At 49.1% G+C, this 21,301-nt stretch overlaps 1 protein-coding gene across 2 annotated transcripts; it reads left to right on the top strand.

The window, feature by feature from the left end:
* The first annotated feature begins 316 nt into the window (after window positions 1-316).
* Window positions 317-3,235, top strand: LOC120655357. Of its 2 annotated transcripts, XM_039933118.1 has the most exons (2): window positions 317-1,815; window positions 1,993-3,235. In XM_039933118.1, the coding sequence occupies exons 1-2, from the start codon at window positions 418-420 to the stop codon at window positions 3,010-3,012; spliced, it is 2,418 nt and encodes an 805-aa protein (XP_039789052.1). In that variant the 5' UTR covers window positions 317-417; the 3' UTR covers window positions 3,013-3,235. The 2 variants fall into 2 exon arrangements, with proteins under 2 accessions (XP_039789052.1, XP_039789051.1); XM_039933117.1 differs by having other exon boundaries at window positions 318-3,235.
* The last annotated feature ends 18,066 nt before the right edge of the window (window positions 3,236-21,301 follow it).

Raw genomic sequence — 21,301 nt, 5'->3', positions numbered from 1 at the left:
AACGCATTATTTGTAGGGACTGAGAATATAACTGTGACACGCAAGGCACAGTCATTCTCGCTAACAAAAGTACTTAGAATATAGTCTTGGACACGCAAAGGGTAGAGGCTGGGACACAGTAATAACTAAAGCTGCAAGAACGTACATATATACCCTACCGACTTTATCTTTTTAACTTTTATTTTCTATTTTTCCTTTTTGCCTTTGCCTAGCTAGCAGGTGACATTTAGCTTTTTCCCACGACGTAACTAAAGTGCATGCATGTGTTTTTAGTAGTGGCTTCCCAAATGTACCGAAGAAGTCTGTCCCGGGCTGCAGGTCCTAATAAGAACCCTGTGCCTGCTGATTGCCGATCAAGTGATAGACGACAGAGAGAAAGAAAACTAATTAAGAACCAAAACACAGAGCGCGCGAGAGATGTTTCATGTTTGGAGGGCGGTGCGATGGTGGGATGAGTGGCAGCTGCGCATCCTCGTCCTCGGCAGCCTGTGCCTCCAGTGGTTCCTCCTGCTGGTCGCCCCCATGCGCAAGTACACCATCCCGCGCTGCCTGAGAGGATGCATCTGGCTGGCCTACATCAGCAGCGATGCCCTGGCCATCTACGCTCTGGCCACCCTCTTCAACCGCCACGCCCGGGCGAGCGCCAGCACGGGCACCAGCTGCGCCGTGGGCATGGCCAACATCCTGGAGGTCCTGTGGGCCCCCATCCTCCTCATCCACCTCGGTGGCCAGGAGGAGCTCACCGCCTACACCATCGAGGACAACGAGCTGTGGACGAGGCACACCGTGACCCTAGTGTCGCAGGTCGCGGTCGCCCTCTACGCGTTCTACAAGTCCTGGCCGGCCTCCAGCGACTGGAAGCTGCTGGCCTCGGCCATCCTGCTCTTCGTCATCGGCGTCGCCAGCTTCAGCGAGAAGCCGTGGGCCCTCAACAGGGCAAGCATCAACAGGCTGGCCTCCGTGTCGGCCAAGATCCAGGGAACCAAGAAGCCTTCCAAGTGGGGGGTTTACCTGGACGACCTTGTCTTCTCCGACTGGTACAAATGCTTCACCATGTCGTCGTCCCGGGAGGCGGGCGGCGATGGGCATTGGTACAACTGCTTCAGGGGCGACGACCCATCATCATCTAAGGGGACGCCGGGAGACGACGGAGAGGTCTTGTCAAAAGTAGACAAGGTCTACATGATCCTTTCGGACCTGTCCCTGCTAGCAGCTGCCGATGACCTCAAACTACGAGGCATGGACAAAAAGGGGGACGAGGTCCTCCGGCCCCTGGGCACGAGCGCGCGCAAGGAGATGCGGCGCTGGCTGCGCGGCGCCTTCGGGTTCATCTACACCCGCGCCAACGTGGTCGTCCACCCCGCGTACCTGACCTACCACGTGCTGGTGGCTCCGGTCCTGCACGTCGCCGCGCTCGCGCTGTTCGCGACGAGCGACAAGCGCCGGTACAGCCGCGCCGACGTGAAGACGACGTACGTCCTCATGTGCTTCACCGCCGCGCTGGACGTGCTGGCGGTGTTCATTCGCCAGCTGCTCTACAAGGCCATGTCCAGCTGCCCGGCGCTGTGCGAGACGGTGCCCGGCTACAACCTGGTCGACGCCGCCGTCCGCAGGGCGCACAGGGGCGTCGGCTTGCTGCTCAGGTGCGCTGCGCACGCCGGCTGCAAGGAGGAGGATTTCGACTGCAACGCCGGCGAGAAGTACGCCACGTACGAGACGGTGTCCACGACGGTCATGGGTGATCTGGCCGATGCTAGGGGGCGCGACCTTGCCAGTTACAGGTCCTTCCACTTCCTCCACAGGAGGCACATTATCCCGCGGCCTCCAAGTCAGAATCAGGCCGCCGGCGGCAATGGCGCGGCCACGGAGGAGGAGATACAGGTGATGATGATGATGGAGGACCCGGGCGCCGCCCTGGAGCCAACAAACTTCACCACCGACGACGACCATAGGCGCCGCCGGCCGATCAGCCCAACAAGCATGGCTTGGCCGCCCTACCCCGACGACGCCGACATGGAGAGAGCACACGCGCCTGCTTGGACCAACTGGGCTCTGAGTAAGGAGCTGCAAGAGATGTGCGGCCCCAGGATGCGGAGGAGCCTGCGCGGGTCGTTCGACCGGAGCATTGTCGTCTGGCACATCGCCACCGACCTCTGCTTCCGCACGGACCCAAACAATCCGCGGGTGCAATTAAATTCCGATGCTCGCAGCAATGCTGCATCCTCAGGGTCAGGCCTTCCTCCATGGTGTTGCCCTCCATTATTCCTGCAGGCCGGCCAAGGGCGCCGTGCAGGTGCAGCAGCGGGGAACGCCGCACTAGGGTCGCCGTCCTACGACGAGGTCCTGCGCAATTTCATGAGCTGCGCAGCGTCCATATCCGACTACATGGCTCACCTGCTCAACTACCACCCGGAGATGCTGCTGACCGGCAGCAGGCAGCACCTGGTCACCGAAGCCATACGCGAGATGGAGGACATCCTGCACCACGACATAACAATGTACAAGGGGGATAGCCATGGCCGCACCGGCGAGCAGCCCAGCACAGAGGTCCTGAACCGTATCATCGAGGTGTACTCGGAGTGGAGGCCGGCGAGCAAGAAGCTGCGCATCAACCGGAGCAGGAACAAGGTCGACCTTCCTGGAGAGGAGGCGGCGGCGGCGACGGGCGGCGCTGCGGACGAGGAGGAGGTATCTCTGTTCCACATCCCCCAGGCATGCAGGGTTGCCAAGGAGCTAAGGGAGATCGAGGACGCGGACGTGCGCTGGCACCTCATGTACCGCGTGTGGCTGGGCATGCTGTGCTACTCCGCCAGCATGTGCAGGGGCTACCTGCACGCCAAGAGCTTGGGCGAAGGCGGCGAGTTCCTCTCCTACCTCTGGCTCGTCCTCTCGCTCAGAGGGGCCGAGACCTTGGCCGACAAGCTCCAGATGCCCGAGGGAGATGACTACGACGATGAACTACTTGCAGACGACGATGACACCCCGAACCAGCAGGAGCGTCGTCGGTTTTAGTTTGGTGGCTACATGCTTGATTTATATACCTCTGCTTTTTGCTTGCTTGCCTCATTCTCTAGTTTCTAGCTCGCTTGGGTGCTGCCTGCTGCGTGCCTCAGTAGATTGTGCTAATTCTCTTTGCTGCCTCCACGTTGGATGCATGTTTGTTTGTTTGCTGTCTTGTGCGAGCGTTATGAATTCGCTCGCGCGGCTTAATAAACAACCTTATTAACTCCCGCCAGTGATTACCAGTACAACTATAAATGGCTGAGCCGGGCCTATGGGGCGTTCGGGTTACCCAAAAAATTAGGATCGAGTATTTCAGGTTTTCTAAAATTCGAGTTTTCAAATATGCTATCATAAATTTGATCTGAAAAATCAATACCCGACATTTTGGGTACCCAAAAGTTCGGGTTCGGGTTCAGGTTTACCCGATATGCTCGAGATCCTCCAATCTGCAAGCCACCGCCCGCCGATGCTCCTCTGCCCTCCCTCCAGGTCGATGCACAGCAGCGGCCGGCGAGGACGGCGCCGCGGCGCTCGTGACCTGTGGGGAGGGAGGTGCGCACCGCTTGCAGGTCGATGCACAGCGGCAGCCGGCGAGGGCGGCGCCATGGCAGTCGCGACCGGCGGCAGCGGGGATGCGAGGTGGAGAGAGAGAGAGAGAGATGGCTGCACGCTCTCTCATGCGTTGCCGGTGGGGGCGGGCAGTTGTGGCGGTGGTGGCGAGCGATGGCGGGCTGGCGGTGGTCGACTCACCGCTCGACGCTCGCGACTGGGCGCTCGAGGTCGAGTAGCCAGTGGCGGCTGGGGTGGGGCTGGGCAGCTATCTGTGCCTAGGGTTAGGGTTAACCGGTTAAGAGGTTTGGTGGACTGGGTTGCAATGGATAAACATAGTTGGGCTGGGCTGTTTTTCGGGTTGTTCGGGTAGTTCGAGTACCGTGGCCCAATACCAGAACTACCCGTAATAATTTCGGGTACCGTGGGTTGGAACCTTAATAAGGGTTCAGGTTTTTCGGGCTCAAAATTTTTGGGCTTAGGCTCTGGTTTTTCGAGTATGGGTTTCAGGTTTCGGATATTCTGCCCAACCCTAGGCCTGATTACCATTAATTTCTACCGTTGCCAACTTAGAAAACTTTCAACAAGATTCACAGGAAAATTTATTCTATGCCTGCAGTTTGTTACTGAGCCGTCATATTGAACTAGGCAACCAGAGAGTTGGAGTGAATGTAAGCCTTTGAAAAATTCTTTGAGAGAAAAAAGCCTATATATCCTGAATTCAATCCGATACGCCTTTCTTCTAACCGCCAAGGTGAGACAAGCCAAGCTCAACACAAAGCGGGAGAACAAAGATGAACCAAAATACCGAAAGCTTGATACAAACCCGAAGCAACAGAGAAGCAAACACCTCGAGCAAAATCTACCATAAAAGCTTCACTTAACCAAACATGTGATGGTTTAACAATAATTAGCACAACTCAAAAACAAGTGTAAGCAAAGCTTATCCAAAGGACCAATCAAAAGATTAGAACTAATCACTATAAAAGTCATCTTAATTAAGCATGCAAAGATTACCAATAATAACTACTTAACATAAATCGACTAAGCATGCACTGTTCACTATACTCGCCCTGGCCCAGCTGCTGTGCCTGCCTCGGGATTTTTTTTATGTTTTTGCTGAAATAGACTTTGAATCCAAAAAATAGCAAAAATATACTCCCGCCGCCGGCTCATAGGGATATATCCGTTCGAATCAGCGGTAACCAGAAAAAAGTTGGTCCGTCTGGCGGCGCCAGCTTCCGCCATTTGAATTGGTGGTTGATTTCTGTGACAGTGGGGGCTGCCTGCTTCCGCTGCTTCAAAGGGCGGGCTGGCCCAAACTTGTCTATCCCTACCACGTGTTACTTCAACACTTTTGGGTGGGGCTTAGCAAGGAGTCTGCCCAACAGCTTGATATCACTGCCGGTGGGTCGTTCATGTGCAAAACCACTTCCGAAGGAGAGGCCCTTCTAGATTGTATTATGGAAAACACCTCCTTCACCGAAACCTTCCCGTTAGTAGAACCTTCAAGCTGTGAGGAAGTCCCGCTGATTGAGTCAGAATCTTTACCGTTGACCAACCCAGACTCAACCACCGAGCCTTCCCCCGAACTAGGAACGCCGGAGGAAGAAGAAATTCAACCTTCGGCTCTTCCATTTGAATTCGAGGATGATCAATTCAAGATTAGGGAAATACATCAAATTACCTTTACAAGAAAAGACCCCCAGTTCTAGTTGGTTCTACCGAACCTCTCGACAAGGCTTTCCTTAAAGAGACGGTTAAGGACCTAGCCGCTGTCATGAGTAGTGAGTGGGTGGAAGAAGGAGAGTTATCTTCTGAACCACTTCAGATTATCACCCCCTCTTTGAACATTCGCTGCTTTATCCAAGGAACCTTGGAAGAGGTCTTATACAACCCCACGGTTGGAGCTAACATCATGTCGGCCTCCTATGCGTTTACGCATTTGGAGAACTCTTTGGTTCCAATCGAGAAAACCCTCAGGAATGCATCAGGATCCATCCTAGAGGGAGTTGGGATAGTCCATGATGTACTTATATGTCATGATGACTTTGAGGTTGCCCTTGATTTTTATATCTTCGATGTCTATGACTTCGACATTTTAATCGGCCATCCCGTTGAAAAATTGTTCCTAGAAGCTCCTCTTCTAGGAACCATCGATTTTAAGCTGGGAAGAGAAACATTCTCGCTCCCGATTTCTCGAGCGAAAAATTCTCCCACTGAATTTCTTCCCCAGCCAGAGCCGGTTGAAGATGTGATGGCCATTTTCCCTTTTGAGCCTTCCATGTCGTCCTTAGAACAAGATGCTGAACTCTTCATTCAAGAAGAAGACGACTCTGGAGAAACTCTTGAGATTCTCACTGATGAACGGCCATCATGACCACCAATCGAGCTAAAACCCCTTCCTTTTGACCTTCGCTATGCTTTCTTAAATGATGATATTGAATATCCCGTCATCATTAGTGATAAGCTTTCTGACGTGGAGACAGCCAAACTCCTAGCCGTTCTAGAAAAGCATAGGCCTGTTTTCGGTTACTCACTCCAGGACCTTAAGGGAATCAGCCCTACCCTCTGTACTCATCGCATCCCTATAGACCCATCTTCGTCACACCTTCTAGGGAGCCTCAGCGTAGGATAAATAATGCGATGAGAGAGGTAGTCAAGACGGAGGTCCTAAAGCTCCTGCACTCTGGGATAATCTATCTCGTGCCTCACAGTGAGTGGGTGAGTCCCGTCCAGGTTGTGCCAAAGAAAGGAGGGATGATAGTCGTTGAAAATAGCAAAAAATGAGCTAATCCCACAACGACCTGTCACGGGGTGGAGGATGTGCATTGACTACCGGAAGCTCAACTCGGCAACAAAGAAAGATCACTTCCCACTGCCTTTCATTGATGAAATGTTAGAGCGGCTAGCAAAGCATTCTTTATGGGTATTCAGGTTACCACCAAGAAACACCGAAAAGGGAGAAAGAGACCACGATTAGAGAAATCACTAGAGCAGGTAGAATCACAATATGCCTGGAACTGTAAAGAGCTGGAGCATAGAAAGAACAAACTATGATCTATAGTTTCATGAAGATAACGTAGGACATGAAGTAAGTGAGTGTAGTGAAGCTAGGTGGGAGCCGAAACAAACTAGATATGCACAAAATGCGAGATATCAGGACGAGTGGTATTAAGATAAACAAGACTAGCCACACTATGACAATAGCGAGTATGATCAGAGAGAGGCGCACCATCAGTGGTGCGAAGTTAAACATTAAGCTCCATAGGAGTCTCAACTGTGCGATGATCAGTGAGAGAAGCATGACCAAGAAGATCATGGATATACTTTTCTTAGGATAGATAGAACCCCTCAGGTGTAAAGGAAATATCAATCCCAAGGAAGTAACAAAGAAGATCATGATCAGACATCAGAAACTGCTCACTGAGATGTGCCTTCACAAATGCTATACTAAGAATCATCACCTGTAATGATCATATCATCAACATAAAGAAGGAGAAGAGTCCGACCACTAGTAGAAGTGTGAATAGAAAGCGCTGCATCATGATTGCTGGCAAAAAAACAGCAACAGTGACCACAGAGGCAAAGCGCTAAAACCAAGCAAAGTGAGTGACGAAGATGACAAACCATACCCTTAGGAATCGATCAAATAACCAGGTGGAGGACGCATATACACCTCCTCATGCAATTCACCATTAAGAAAGACATTCTTAACATCAAGCTGAGAGATGGATCACTCATGGATAGAAGCCACAACAAGAAGAGTGCTAACAGTAGTCATATGAGCAACAGGCGCCAAGATCTCATCGTAGTCATGTAATGAACATGGCACTATTCATGCCATTTCGAGTGATTTTGGTGATCGAATGACAACGAAATCAATGGGACTAATGGTTTTGTTAAGTGAACATTTCTAGATTCCAGGGATGAGTAAAGAGGCCATTTAAAGCAAAACACGAAGAAAGAACTCAAAGAAACGCTGAATTGGACGAGTTCTACTGAAATCAGTAGCACCGGAAGAACCGATGCCTATAGCATTGGTGCATCCGATGGTTGTCGGAAGATCCGACGCCCTGGCATTGGTGCAAGACTGAGCGCCTCTGGAGATCAAGTGAAGAAAGAAGTGAAGCACCGGTTGAACCGACGGTGTCAAGAGAAGCATCGGTGCATTCAACGTACCATGTTCCAGAGAAGTTGTCAAGCGTGCAGCAGCCAAGCCATCAGCACCGGTTGAACCAGCGGTGCGTTGGAGCAAGGCGTCGGTGCAATGATGTCAGCAAGAGCAACAGCTATCTGCGGATCAATTGTCACCGGAAGATCCGATGCCTAAGCATCGGTTCAACCGATGGTCCCTGAAGGTGTTGCGGCCGTGTCAGAGAAGCCAACGGCTAGTTCAGAGCGCAGAGTGACCGGAAGAACCGATGCACTATGCACCGGATGTTCCGATGCCTACGCAGAAAGCTGCTAACAGCTACAAACGGCTAGTTCGACTTGGAGGCCTATATATATGAGCTCCCCCGGCCATTTGAAGATTGCTAGAGTCCCAAGACATCTCATACACATCCAAGAACACCTCCAAGCCATCCAAGAGCATAAAGATCAAGTCCTTAGTCCTTAGCACAAGCTTTGTGAGTATTAGTGCAAGGTTAGCTCTTAAGTGAGTGATCAAGCAAGGTTTAGATCCTTGTGCTGTGGTTCTAAAGTGAACCTACATTGTATCTTGGTGCGCCGGCCATCCTTGGAGCTTTGGTGGCTCGTCGGCAAGTCAACGACCCTCCGGCTTGGTGTGGAGCGCCGTCGATGATATTGTGCGGGGGACAGAGCCCCCTCCTTCGTGGGCAATCTCCCTTAGTGAAGATCGGGATCAAGGTGACCATGATTGTGTTCACGGAAGAGACTTGATTGCCGGGAAGCGATACTCTTAGTGAGTGCTTCAACAACGTGGACGTAGGGGCGCCTTTGTGGCAAACCGAACCACGGGATAAATCCTCGTGTCGAGAGTTCGCTTCCTCTCATCCCTCCCTTTAAGCTTTCGCATTTCATATTGCAACTTGTGTGCCTTTACTTTCTTAGTGTAGTATTTTGCTAGGATTGGCTATAGGTTGCAAAACTCTTTTGGGATAAGGGTTTTACACTAAGGTGATCCGTAGTTGCACATCTAGATAGCTTGATCTAGTTTAAGTTTTGTGCAAAGTAGTTGGAGGCATAGGTTAAGGTTTTTAATAGTGCCTAATTCACCCCCTCCCCCTCTTAGGCTAGAGCACCCGATCGCTTTCAATTGGTATCAGAGCCGGGACTCACTTCTCTCACAAAGAAAGCCAATTCCATTGGCAAATTTATATTTACCGGCTCATTAGATCGGTAGGCTTCACCGCCTAGTGAGTTAGCTCTTAGAGGGAAAGGATGGATCCTTTTAGACCCGCTCCACGGTTCGACGGCACAGGCTTCCAACGATGGAAGGTTTTGATGCAAGCCCATCTCCAAGCGACGGGGCTAAATGTTTGGAGAGTAGTGAGTGAAGGTGTAAAAAATAATGGTCAACAAGAGAAGCAACATGATGTCACCGCTAAATGCATAATCTTGTCTTCTCTTAGTGACAATGTGTTCAATCGTGTTTTCTCTTGTGAAAATGCTAAAAAGCTATGGAAGACTATCATTGCGAATCATAAGGGCACGGAGGATGTTGCCAATGAAAAATATCATGTTCTCATTGATAAGCTTAATAGTTTTAAGCAACTTGATGATGAGAATGCCGAATCAATATACTCATGTTTGAACACTCTTGTGAATGAGATTAATTTCTTAGGTGTGAGGCAAATTGAAGACTTGGAACTTATTCGCAAGATCCTTCACTCACTTCGAATGCCGGACTATGATTTGGTGACTACAATTCTATATGAGAAAGAGCTCGACACAATGACACCAAATCAAGTCCTCAACAAGGTGATTGCCCATGAGCTACGCAATGACATCAAGACAAAGGCGCCATCTTCTTCACCAATGCATAGCGCACTTGTATGCAAACAACTCAAGAAGTTGAAGAAGATGGCCATTAAAGGTAGCTCAAGTGATGAGGAAGAAGAGGATGCAAGAAGCTCCTCAAGTGATGATAAAGAGCCAATGCACCCCAACCTCTACAAGCAAGTAAAGATGATGAACAAATGCTTGAAAGAAATCAACTCAATGGGGTATATGGTCTTCCTCAAAGATGGGTCTCACCATCAACTTATGAAGGTTGAGAAGAAGTTCAAGAAGAACAAGCAAAAGAAGGAGAAGAAGCCCAAGCATGGGATCATGAATGGGTAAGCGGTGGTGAAGAATCAAGTGCAAGTTCAAGTGATGAATCAAACAAGAAATTCACCACCCGCATGGGATCATCATCCAACACTTGCTTTATGGCTAAAGGTATGGATAGCGATGTAAGTGATGATGACTCCGACTCTCCTAATAAGAGCTCCTGCGTAAGTTCTTTAGAACTTGTATGTGTAGGATCTGTTTTGAATCTAGTAGTTTGTAACTACTTTATTTTTGTAGAGATCCGGTCCTGGGAGAGGACGTGGGAGCTGAGAGCCACTCAGCTTCTCAGCCGGGGCTGGATAAGCCCCCGAGTACTCCTGAGATGAGTGCTCGCGATGCGGAGGCGATGGCCAATGCTATGCTTCTGGATTCTCCATTGCCGAATTTAGAGAGTGCCAATGAGGAAATCCAAGAAGATGGCGGAAGCGGCAGGCTTCCAGGAGAAGGAGAAGGCAAGAAGCTTCCTGAGGGATGTGATAATAAACAGCATGCAGAGATCCCTGCAAGTAAGCTTGTAGTGCCTTGTAGAAAGGTATCCTTTTGTTTGCTCTTAATGTAATTAAGTAGCATGTTCTTCCTTTAGATTCCCAAGTCACGAGGAATACTATAGGAAGGATTGAAGAAGTGCCCAAGAAGGCTGTTGTTGTGGCGAGTGCTTCCCAAGTCATATCGGGAAGTGACTTGTCGCGAGAGAAGGTGGAGCATGCTTTTAAGCTGCTAGAGATAAGTAGTCGAATGCTTTGAGTACTTTTATAGTAGATCGAGTGGTATACTGATCTTTTTGTTTTACAGGAGGCACTGGGACAAAAGGGTGTCCAGACACCAGATGAGACAGAGCTAAATGCTCTCAAGGAGAGGGTTAAGACGCTCTCATCTGAGAAGATTGCTCTTGAAGGGAAGCTGAAAAAGCTTTCCCAATCTAAGAAAGGTTAGTCTTTAGCATTTGATATGCACTCGACTAGTAGATCTGCTTAGTGTTTATAAGATTTTATTTTTAATCGAGTACACAGCTTGTGCCAAATCTTTAGAGATTCAGGAAAGCTTGGTACTAGATTTAAAGATTCTTATATACCGAAACACAGATGAGATAGAGAAGCTTAAGAAGATTAAGGAGGATTCTGACCGAGAGGCAGCATCGATGCTGCAACAACTCAAGACTTTGTCAGAGTCTCAAGACTCGATGCAGCTGGAGCTCGAAGAGCTGAGAGATGTCAAAGATGCTGCCCTGGAGGTAGCCGAAGCCATGGATATCCCAATTAGAGATGGAAATGAAATGCTCACACTAGCAGGAAGGCTTCGCAAAGTTCCCGGGGCTTTTGAGAGGTTTGTTTCGACCATCACTCGCCAGTACGTGGGTCACGTACTTGGGTTGGTGAAATCTTATTGGCCAACCACTCGTCTGGATGCTCTTGGACGAGGAGCCAAGGCTGATTGTACTGATGATCAGTTCCGTCAGTATTTGGCAGAAACTTCCGGGGTGGCTGATCAGATTGTAGAAGCCTTGAGCAGGGCAGAGTCCTCTTAAGCTTTTCTTGTATTCGAGTTGGCGTGTGGGCCAGAAGTACTTTGAACAAATGCTGGATGTTTGTGTAAAGTCAAGTACTTGTTAGGATTGTGGAATCCATTAATGTGTCGAGTAGTTGTACTCGTGGGTTTTGAGTGTAGGCAGCATCGGGCCCACTCAGTCATAATAGTAGATACGATGTATTGTATTCGTGGGTGCCTTAGGAGGCAACATATTCTCGAATCAAATCGAGTTTGTATGTTTCTGAATCGTAACCATAGTGCTGACCGATTAGGATTGAATCCCGCGGGATTAACCAAGTGGGAATAGCACTTAAAGATGTGAGAAGCCGTAGCTTAGTATGAATTTCCTTTTTGGAGGAAAAATTTTCAATCAGCACGCGGCTAATATGAACTTTGTTGTTCAAATGGGGGGAGAACTCTTGTTGAGTATTTAGGAGTTTTAAGAAGTTTCTCGATAGATAAGAAGACAGGAAGCTCTCGACAAATACTTAGATTATTAAGGGAAAACAGGAGTTCTTTTTGTATCTCAAGCAAGCGAGTAGTACTCGACAAGTACTCGAGGCAAAAAGATTCTGTAACGGAGATTCCCATAGTAAACTAAGTGAGCGGGAAACTTGTGTCAACTTATTTTAGAGTATCAAGAACTTATTTGTACTCCTTGAGGGGTTTTCGTAGTTGACCATTTAGGATAGACCTTGTTTGGTTACCCAGATAGTATGCAGCTGTTTACGAAAATGGCCCAAACTACTCGATCATATCGAGTAGTATGTCCTATTAATGGACTGGATTGATTTCTAGAATAGGACTGTTAGGATTGAACTTCGTCGAGTTAACCAAGACGTGAATATTCTAGAAACATCCCAAACTTACTCGAGCAGAGCGAGTAAGGTGTCCTACCTGAGGACTGGAGTAACTCTAAGGCAAGCCTGTTAGGTACTAACCCCGTCGGATTGTCCAAGATGAAGGTGCCGAAAGAGTATCTAAGACCTACTCGAGCCAGCGAGTAGGGTGTCCTTTTAACCAAGGACTGGAGTAATCCGTAAGACAGAACTGTTAGGTACGAACCCCGTCGGGTTGCCCAAGACGTAAATATCGAAGGGATATCCAAAACTTACTCGAGCAAGGCGAATAAGGTGTCCTTTAACTAAGGACTGGAGTAATCCTTAAGACAGAACTGTTAGGTACGAACCCCGTCGGGTTGCCCAAGATGTAAATGTCAGAAAGATATCCAAAACTTACTCGAGCAAGGCGAGTAAGGTGTCCTTTAACCAAGGATTGGAGTAATCCTTAAGATAGAACTGTTAGGTACGAACCCCGTCGGGTTGCCCAAGACGTAAATGTCAGAAAGATATCCAAAACTTACTCGAGCAAGGCGAGTAAGGTGTCCTTTAACCAAGGACTGGAGTAACTCTTAGGGCAAGTCTGTTAGGTACTAATCCCGTCGGGTTGCCCAAGATGAAGGTGCCAAAAGAGTATCCAAGACATACTCGAGCAGGGCGAGTAGGGTGTCCTACCGGAGGACTAGAGTGTCTTTTAGGACAGAACTGTTAGGTACGAACCCCGTCGGGTTGCCCAAGACGTAAATGTCAAAAAAGAACTCGAGTGAGAACCATAAAAACTACTCAATAGCTGCTCTAATGCTGAGCAGGTCTTTCAAGGTGGGGTATTAGTCGTGTGAGCGAGAGCCAAGTAGTTGATATGGGAGAAATCAACTTTATTTGGATTTGTCGAAATTACAATAACTGTAAAGTGACAGACTCTGACTCTTAAGACCTACCCCTTGCTCGTTGGATGTGAGCAATGGTTTATAAGACTGAATAAGACTTATTCAAAAAAGGAACTTAGTCGATATGATGGTCGACTAGTACCACTAGTCGAGGTCGACTAGATTTATTGGTGGTGTCTCCTTTAGGAGAGGTGCCCCAAGGGCTTTGCGGAGTGAGTCACACTGGAAGATTGTGTGAGAGCTCTTTGGCTGGATAAAGCACTTACGTAGCAGTACTTTGTTGATCCTGTTTCCGCTCTGAGATGATTCAGCTTGATGCTGGGTGGGTGGTTTACCCTGAGGACGGGTACTGGTGGTTGCCGGCTTGTACTTCTTAAAAGATGCGGAAGCCTTTGGCGGGATGCGGTAGTTGGAAGAAGGGCTGTATGCCTCGACTTCCTCCCGTTCCTTTATTCTTGAGATGATGACGTTGCACGCATCGCGCCCAACATTGATCACACTGCGGAGGTCGCAGTTGGAGTAGTCGTAGTTGTCGCCTTGTTGTTCTTGTAGGGTGTTAGCGAGGCGCTGGCGCCTGAACGCCCTCTTCTGGTTGAGCTGGCGACGACGTTCATAGAGATCTTCTACTGGATGCTGCTCATCCAGTTGAATGGTTACGGTCACCGCTGGAGGAGGAGGAGCAGGTAGATTCTCCTTGGTAGCGACTTGGGCTTCTGTGATTGTAGGAGGAGTAGTTTCCATGTTGTCAGAAAGGTACTCATTGAAATCATCAAAATTGTAGTCGTCGAGGTTAAGACGCTCTATGGGATTGCCCTCAGGTTCTTCGGTGATACGAACCATGAGGATTTCACGGCAGAGGTCTTGAACTTCTTGGTCTTGTTTGCTTGAGAACGGGTCTAAAGGAGTGCTCTGTTGGTAGGGCAGATCCTCTAGTTGTGAGGCAGAAGCGTTGGGATCTTGTGCCTTCCTGAGGTGCACTGTCCGTCCTTGCGGCGTTGCATATATAATCAGGTTAGGGAGGGAGTCCTGATCGGACTTGAGGTTCTTAGCCGAGTTGGACTCGACTTGATTACTATACTGGATTAGGTCGTCCAGTTGTTCCTCTGGATCGGAGGAGTACTCGGATTCGGAGTCGGTTAGCCCACCAATTTTTGAGTATGTATGCTTTGGGCGAGCGAGAAGCGGTATGCCCATCTCTACATGGAGGGCGTTCTCGTTCATTTAGTGTAGCCATGATTGAGTAGGAGTTAGCCCCTCAGGCTCCTTAATCCAGGGTTTGTCATAGATTGAGTCGCTGGATTGTTCTGGGTCTTGGCTTTTCCTTTTTTAAGCTTGGCCAGTTCCCAAAGAGCGTCGGCATGCTCGGTTGGTTTGGCCATGGCGTCCATGAAGAGCTCGACATTGTCTGACCACTCTTCAAGATTGTCAAATGGTTCAAAGTTCTCGAGACCATTCATGAAGCGATCAAAGTCCTGATCGAACTTGGACTCGACTGGTTTCGGAGTCCGAGTGTGAGCAGGTTTCGGGGAAGGGCTCTGAGGTATCCTGGAGATAGACGGTCCCATCCGAACAAGCTGGGGGTTTGTCTCACTAGCTCCCCAGTAGATTCCTCGTTCCGATTTCTGCTCTTTGTTTTGCAGAGTGCTTTCAGCCACCTTAATGCAGTTAGCAAGCTTTGAATTTACCCGATCGACCCCTGAGATCGTATCGCCCGACCTCTTCTGTGGTGGGTTTAGTGCTTTAGGGTTCTGCTGAGGCGTAGATGAGCTGAGAGCGGTTCCTGCAAGTTTGATGTAGCCCTCTATCGATCATGAAACTTGATCCACTCCGGCGAGTAGTTCTGAGTTTTTGATCTTAGGGCATTTGATTGTCTTCAGATGAGCCAGGTATTTTCCAAGAGTTTTGGAAAAGTAAGGCTTTTCGGAATCAGAATTTGTGTCGAACTCGACCAAACCAAGAGTTCGGTTTTGAGTTGTCACATTTCCTGGGTTGTCCGAGTCAAGTTCGGGTGGAGCTCTTTTCTCGTCGAGATCCGCAGACTCGCGGATGCCGGCGAGTTGGGAGCGGGTTTTCGATTTAGGCGAGTTAGGCGTGACAAGGTGGCTGGAAAAGCCTCCCGTTCCATCAGCCGTGCAAGCCCAGGAACCAAAAACGAAAGTCGTGCCTTCTGGGACGCTTGGCGTTGCTTGATCCGGCCATCGAATTCGTTGGTGAACTCGCCGAATCCCCTACCTGGCGGCGCGCCAGCTGTCGGTGTTTACCGCCAAGCCTGCTCAGGGATACCCTTAGTAGTAGAGTCTGTAGGTAGGGATCGACTGCTCTAGAACTCGATGGTACAAGGAACACAAAGATTTAGATAGGTTCGGGCCGCGAGTTTGCGTAATACCCTACGTCCTGTGTGGTTTGTATTGCCTTAGGTGTTGATGATTGTTTGGAGGGGGTCCCTACCCGCCCTTATATATCCGGGGGGACAGGGTTACACGGAAAGTCCTAGCCGAGTACAGTTGGAGTCCTACTACAATACAATCGGGTAGTTTCCTTTGTACTGCAGCTAGTTCTATGTCTATTCGGGTAGTTACAAAAAAGGTAAGGTACATCCATGAGCTATCCCTTACTCTAGAATATTCTATGTCTATAAGCAGTCCCGTTGTCCCGGGTCTGACAGCAACCATGTGGCAGATTTGGCTAAAACCTTCGCCAGCCTAAGAAAAGCAGGGTTATCCTTAAACCCCAACAAGTGTATCTTTGCAGTTCACAGGGGAAAAGTGCTAGGATGCCTCGTGTCCACAAAGGGCATCGAAGCAAATCCTGATAAAATAAAAGCTCTCTGGAACATGGAGGAGCCCAGGTCCATCAGGGACATTCAGAAACTCACAGGCAGGATAGCAGCACTAAACAGATTTATCCCTCGCTCCGCTGACTGAAGCCTACCATTCTTCAAGGTCCTTCGCAATGCGAACAAATTCGAGCGGGGCCTCGAGCAAAGCGAAGCCCTTCAGGCACTCAAAAATCATCTCCAAAACATGGTCAAAATGACCTCACCTGAACCGAAGGATGTGTTGCTCCTGTATATCACAGCATCCTACTCTGCTGTCAGTGCAGCGCTCGTCCTCGAGAGAGAAGTTGGGGGAAAGAAGCAGCAGCTACCTGTCTACTTCGTATCCGAAGCTCTTGCAGGCTCGAAGCTCCTGTACTCAGAGCTAGAGAAAATTGCATATGCAGTAGTCATGTCTGCTCGGAAGCTTCGATATTATTTCGAAGCTCACAAGATAATCGTGGTCACAGATCAACCTCTGCATGATTTGTTCAGTAACAGAGAGGCCTCAGTTATAATTGCTAAATGGGCTTCGGAACTCTCTGAGTTTTACATAGACTTCGAGAGAAGAACAGCCATCAAGTCACAAGTATTGGCAGACTTCATTGCCGATTGGACATCCCCAACCTTCAAGGAGGAACCTTCGACTGAAACTTGGATCGTGCACTGCGACGGGGCCTGGTGCAATGAAGGAGCGGGTATTGCTGCAATCATAGAGTCTCCTTCGGGAGCAAAAACAAGATACGCAGCACGTCTAAGCTTCGGCAACCTCGAATCATAAACCAACAACACCACCGAGTATGAAGCCTTGCTCCTGGGCCTTCGCAAAATGAAAGCCCTGGGCCATCAAAACTTCATAGTCAGAACAGATTCGAATGTTGTCAGAGACCACATCGAAAAGGACTCAGAGGCAAGAAAACCAGAGCTCATCGAGTACCTTGATGCCGTCAGATCCACGGAGAAGTATTTCAAGGGCTTCGACATCGTTCATATCCCGAGGCACATGAACGACGAAGCCGACAAGCTGGCAAAGGCAGCATCAAAAAAAGAGAATTTACCTTCGGATGTATTCTTCGAAGAGATCACAGAACCTTCGGTCAAACCAAGGAAAGAAAAGCAGGTCTCAGTCATCTCAGCTGAAGACTAGAGAACACCTATTATGGAGTACCTTCGGGAAAACATTGAACTGGCAAATGAGAAAGAGGAGAAAAAAATGTTTCAAAGAGCAAGGGGCTACATAATCTCCGAGGGTGAGCTGTACAAGTCAGGCGTCACCAGCCCATGGCTAAAATGCATCTCCATAGCTGAAGGCATTGAGCTCCTCAAGGAAATACACTCCGGGTTCTGTGGATCCCACATTGGCTTCAGACAACTCGTCTCCAAAGCCTTCAGGCAAGGATTTTTCTAGCCCACGGCGTTAAAGGACGCCCAGCACATAGTCAAGACAGGCCAAGCATGCCAAATGATGGGCTCGAAGTCCTCAAAACATTCGGAGCCAACCCAGCTAATACCTCCGACCTGGCCCCTGCAAAGATGGGGAATTGACCTGGTTGGACCCCTACCCACTGCTCAAGGCAACTACAAGTGCGCAGCAGTTGCTATTGAGTACCTCACAAAGTGGATCGAAGCCACGCCACTCATCACCATCACATCAGAAACAATCAGAAAATTCTTCTGGCAGAACATCATCTGCATGTTCGGGGTCCCAAGGGAGATCACTGTCGATAACAGCAAACAGTTCGATTCACAGCTCTTCAGAGAATTCTGTTATAGTGTGGGCACGAAGGTAATCTTCGCCTCGGTGTACCACCCACAATCCAACGGGGTCGTCGAAAGAGCCAACGGCATCATCTTCGGCAGCATCAAAAAATGCATGTTTGATCAGAAAAAGGGCCAATGGGCCGATGAACTCCCGAAGGTCATCTGGTCCCACAACACTTCAGAATCAAGGACAATGAAGTTCACCCCATTCAGGCTACTCTATGGTGCCGAAGCAATGACACCAGAGGAGCTTAAAAACCGAAGCCTAAGGGTGACTCACCAAGTCGAGGCCATACCATCGAGCGACAAGGACCATATGGAACTAGATATCCTTCAAGCTTCAAAGAACCTTGAGAAGTATCAACAAGAAACCACGAAGTGGAGAGATAAAAAGGTCATGAAAAAGAACATCACAGTTGGGGACTGGGTCCTAAAAAGAAAGCCAAACACCGAAACCTCCGGCAAGCAAGCTCAACTCAAAGTGGGAAGGGCCTTTCCTAGTGACCAAAAGCAACAGGCCAGGGTCTTACCACCTATCTGACGCTGAAGGCAACGAGCTACAACATCCATGGAATGCTGACAGCCTCAAGAAGTACTACATATGAGCATGTAAAAAGGCCGCATCGCAAGATTATAAGCGATTGCGGACCTCCGTAGCTGTTTTCATTCTTTCTTTACATTGTAAAGGGCCGTACTCTTTTCCTCATAGGGCGAAACTCCACACCGTAGGTGAGGTTTTTGATGAGGCGGACCCGTTGTAAGCCAATTCAATACAATGAATTTCCCCCAAGAAAAGTGTCCCCTTCGCCTAAGCAGCCCAAATGGCAAGCTTCGGCAAGCATCTACATCCTCCTTAAAACAGTAAGTTAGCAAAGTATGCAGAATCCGCAAACTTTTCATACTTATCTAAACAAAGACCAAGGGGCTTCGACCTATTAAAAGGTCCGAACCAAAAAAAACCTTCGGCACCCAAAGACACAATAAGTGCTTGCTAAATAAACGCCAAGGGGCTTCGACCTTTCAAAAGGCACGAACAAAAAAACCTTCGGCACCAAAAGGCACAACAAGTGCAAACCAAACGCCAAGGGGCTTCGACCTTTCAAAAGGTCCAAACCAAAAAACCTTCGGCACCGAAAGGCACAACAAGTGCAAACCAAATGCCAAGGGGCTTCGACCTTTCAAAAGGTCCGAACCAAAAAACCTTCGGCACCAAAAGGCACAACAAGTGCAAACCAAACACCAAGGGGCTTAGACCTTTCAAAAGGTCTGAACCAAAAAACCTTCGGCACAAAAGGTACAACAAGTCCAAGACCAAGGGGCTCCGGCCTTTTTCAAAAGGCATGAATCAAAACCTTCGGCACAAAAACACAATAACTGCCAAACAAATCAAAAACCTTCGGCTCTAAACGAAGGAAAAAGTGCACCAAGCGCCAAGGAACCTCAGTTTCCTGAAGACGCGAATCAAAGATACCCTCGGAACAATCGAAGGATGGAAGCCGGAAAGGGGGGAGATGTTTTTCTATCTGAACCCTCGGCATCCATCATTCGACCCCACCGAAGCAAATACAAAGAAGAAAACAACCCCTCGAGACAACAGCGCGCAAGAAAGAGGGGGAGACGTTTTTTCCAAAACACCAAGTTTGCGCACGTTGCCTCGTCAGTGAATAAATTACCTTTCAAAGGCCAACAGAAAGAAGGGAACCTTTCTCCCAAACTACCACCAACACTGGTAACCCTCAAGCAATGAACCGTTAGGAAAGTGGGAGACATTTTTCTCCAAAAAACATAACCCTAATGCTCGTTACTTTCGATGGCAACAACTCACCACCCGAAGGATACAGCCAACACCCAACGCAAGGTGGAGACGTTTTCTCTTAAGCCCGACAAATCTTCACGCGAAGGTACTTACCCTTGCCAAAAGCAACTAGAAAGCGGGAGACACTTTTCTAAAGCATTCAAACACATGACACCCGAAGCACCCTAAAAGGCTTCGGACGAAGAGTTTCGACGAGCCATGTGCAAGAAAGGGGGGAGATGTTTCCTCCCAACATTTCCCTCGCACACCACTCATCAAGACCCAACTCTACTCACGAACCCGAAGGATACGGGAGATGTTTTTCCTTCGCGCACAACAAAGCATCTCGAAGGATGCACATAACGAAGCACCTCGAAGGATGCACACAACAAAACATCTCGAAGGATGCGAACAAAAGCACCTCGAAGGATGCACTTCGTAGAACATTGCGAAGGTCAAATCAAATCACCAAAACAAACACGATTACAAAGATTTACGACCGGACTAGCATAAGTATTCCGCCACGCTACATCCGGGACGAGCAAGGCAGAAAGCCTCCCAGCTCATCAATACCATAGCGTTGTTCACATCCTGCAGCATGGGAATATTTACAAACAAAATCTAGAGTCTCCAAAACAAATCCCTACAAGCTAATCTTTAGACCTGATCCCTCAGCGATCCGTTCGCATCGCGTCCCGAAGGAGACCTACTGGCACCGGTCGTCCCACCGCCCCCCAAAGGTTGATCAGGAATCAGTTCCTACACAAATAGCAAGGTTTTACCACAATAAAGCAAAAAAAAAAACCAAAAACGCAGAGCCAGCTGAAAGTAAGCTTACCCCTGTCAAGGCAGCCGCGAGGGTCCGAACGGCGACCTTACCCGAAGGTTCCCAGAAACGCTCAAAATATGCAATCTTGACCTCCTGTATCTTGGCAACCTCCTCGGACAAACCCTCGTAGGGGACGTACTGAAAGTCTCCTTCGAGCTTAGAGAGGTCGACGGCACCAGCACGGAGAAGGTTCCCCACAAGTCCCTCGAAGGAGACGGACGCCGCGTTATCATTTGCAACACCCATCACCTCCCCGAGGCCCTCAAACAATGATAGCAACCAGTCCAGAATCAGAAAGATAACCTGAGAACCCTCGGTCGGCTCAGGCAAGGGCAGAGGCTCTGCTCCGAGAGCAGCAAAAGCCTTCTTGTACTCTTGGTACACTCCCTCGGCTCGCGAGGCGAGCTCAGTAAAGACTTGCTCGAGCTCTCCCACTTTAGCATGAACCTTCTCCAACTCGGTGATCCTCCCCTTGAGGGCAGCCTTCTCATTTGCGTCCCTTTCAACAGTTTTCCGAAGGCTCTCTAGAACCTTCTCATTGTCTGAGGCAGTTGACTCTAGCTTCGAACACTTGACCTTTAATTGCCAGTTCTCATCCCTCAGAGACTGAACCTCCACCTCGGCCCGCTTCAGCTTCTCCGCCAGGCTCAGCCTCTCGTTGGCCCGTTTAACCCGTAGGTCCTCGTCAGCCTTAGCCTTCTTCTCCAAAGCTTGGCTAGCGAAGGCAAGTTTTTTGCTTAGTTTCGCCACAATAAAGGCAGCATCAGAGGTAGACGTCTCCGCCACTACTGTGTTAAATTCTGCACCAAACACAAGGTCACCTTCGGTTATCACAAAACTTAAGCGAAAGCTAAACCGAACCCTGCGCCAACTTACCTTTTTCCGGGGGAAGGATCCCGGCCGTGCCAGGCCCGTGCATCACAGCTAAAAGCTGCTTCATCGACGCAGACACAGCTGCGAAGGAAATAAAAAGAGGGATCCTCTAAGGTCACAAAC

Source organism: Panicum virgatum, chromosome 1N, assembly GCF_016808335.1.
Source record: "Panicum virgatum strain AP13 chromosome 1N, P.virgatum_v5, whole genome shotgun sequence".
Lineage (NCBI taxonomy): Eukaryota > Viridiplantae > Streptophyta > Magnoliopsida > Poales > Poaceae > Panicum > Panicum virgatum.
Note: the sequence above shows the minus strand (reverse complement) of the source record. Positions and strands in the feature narration are given on the sequence as shown.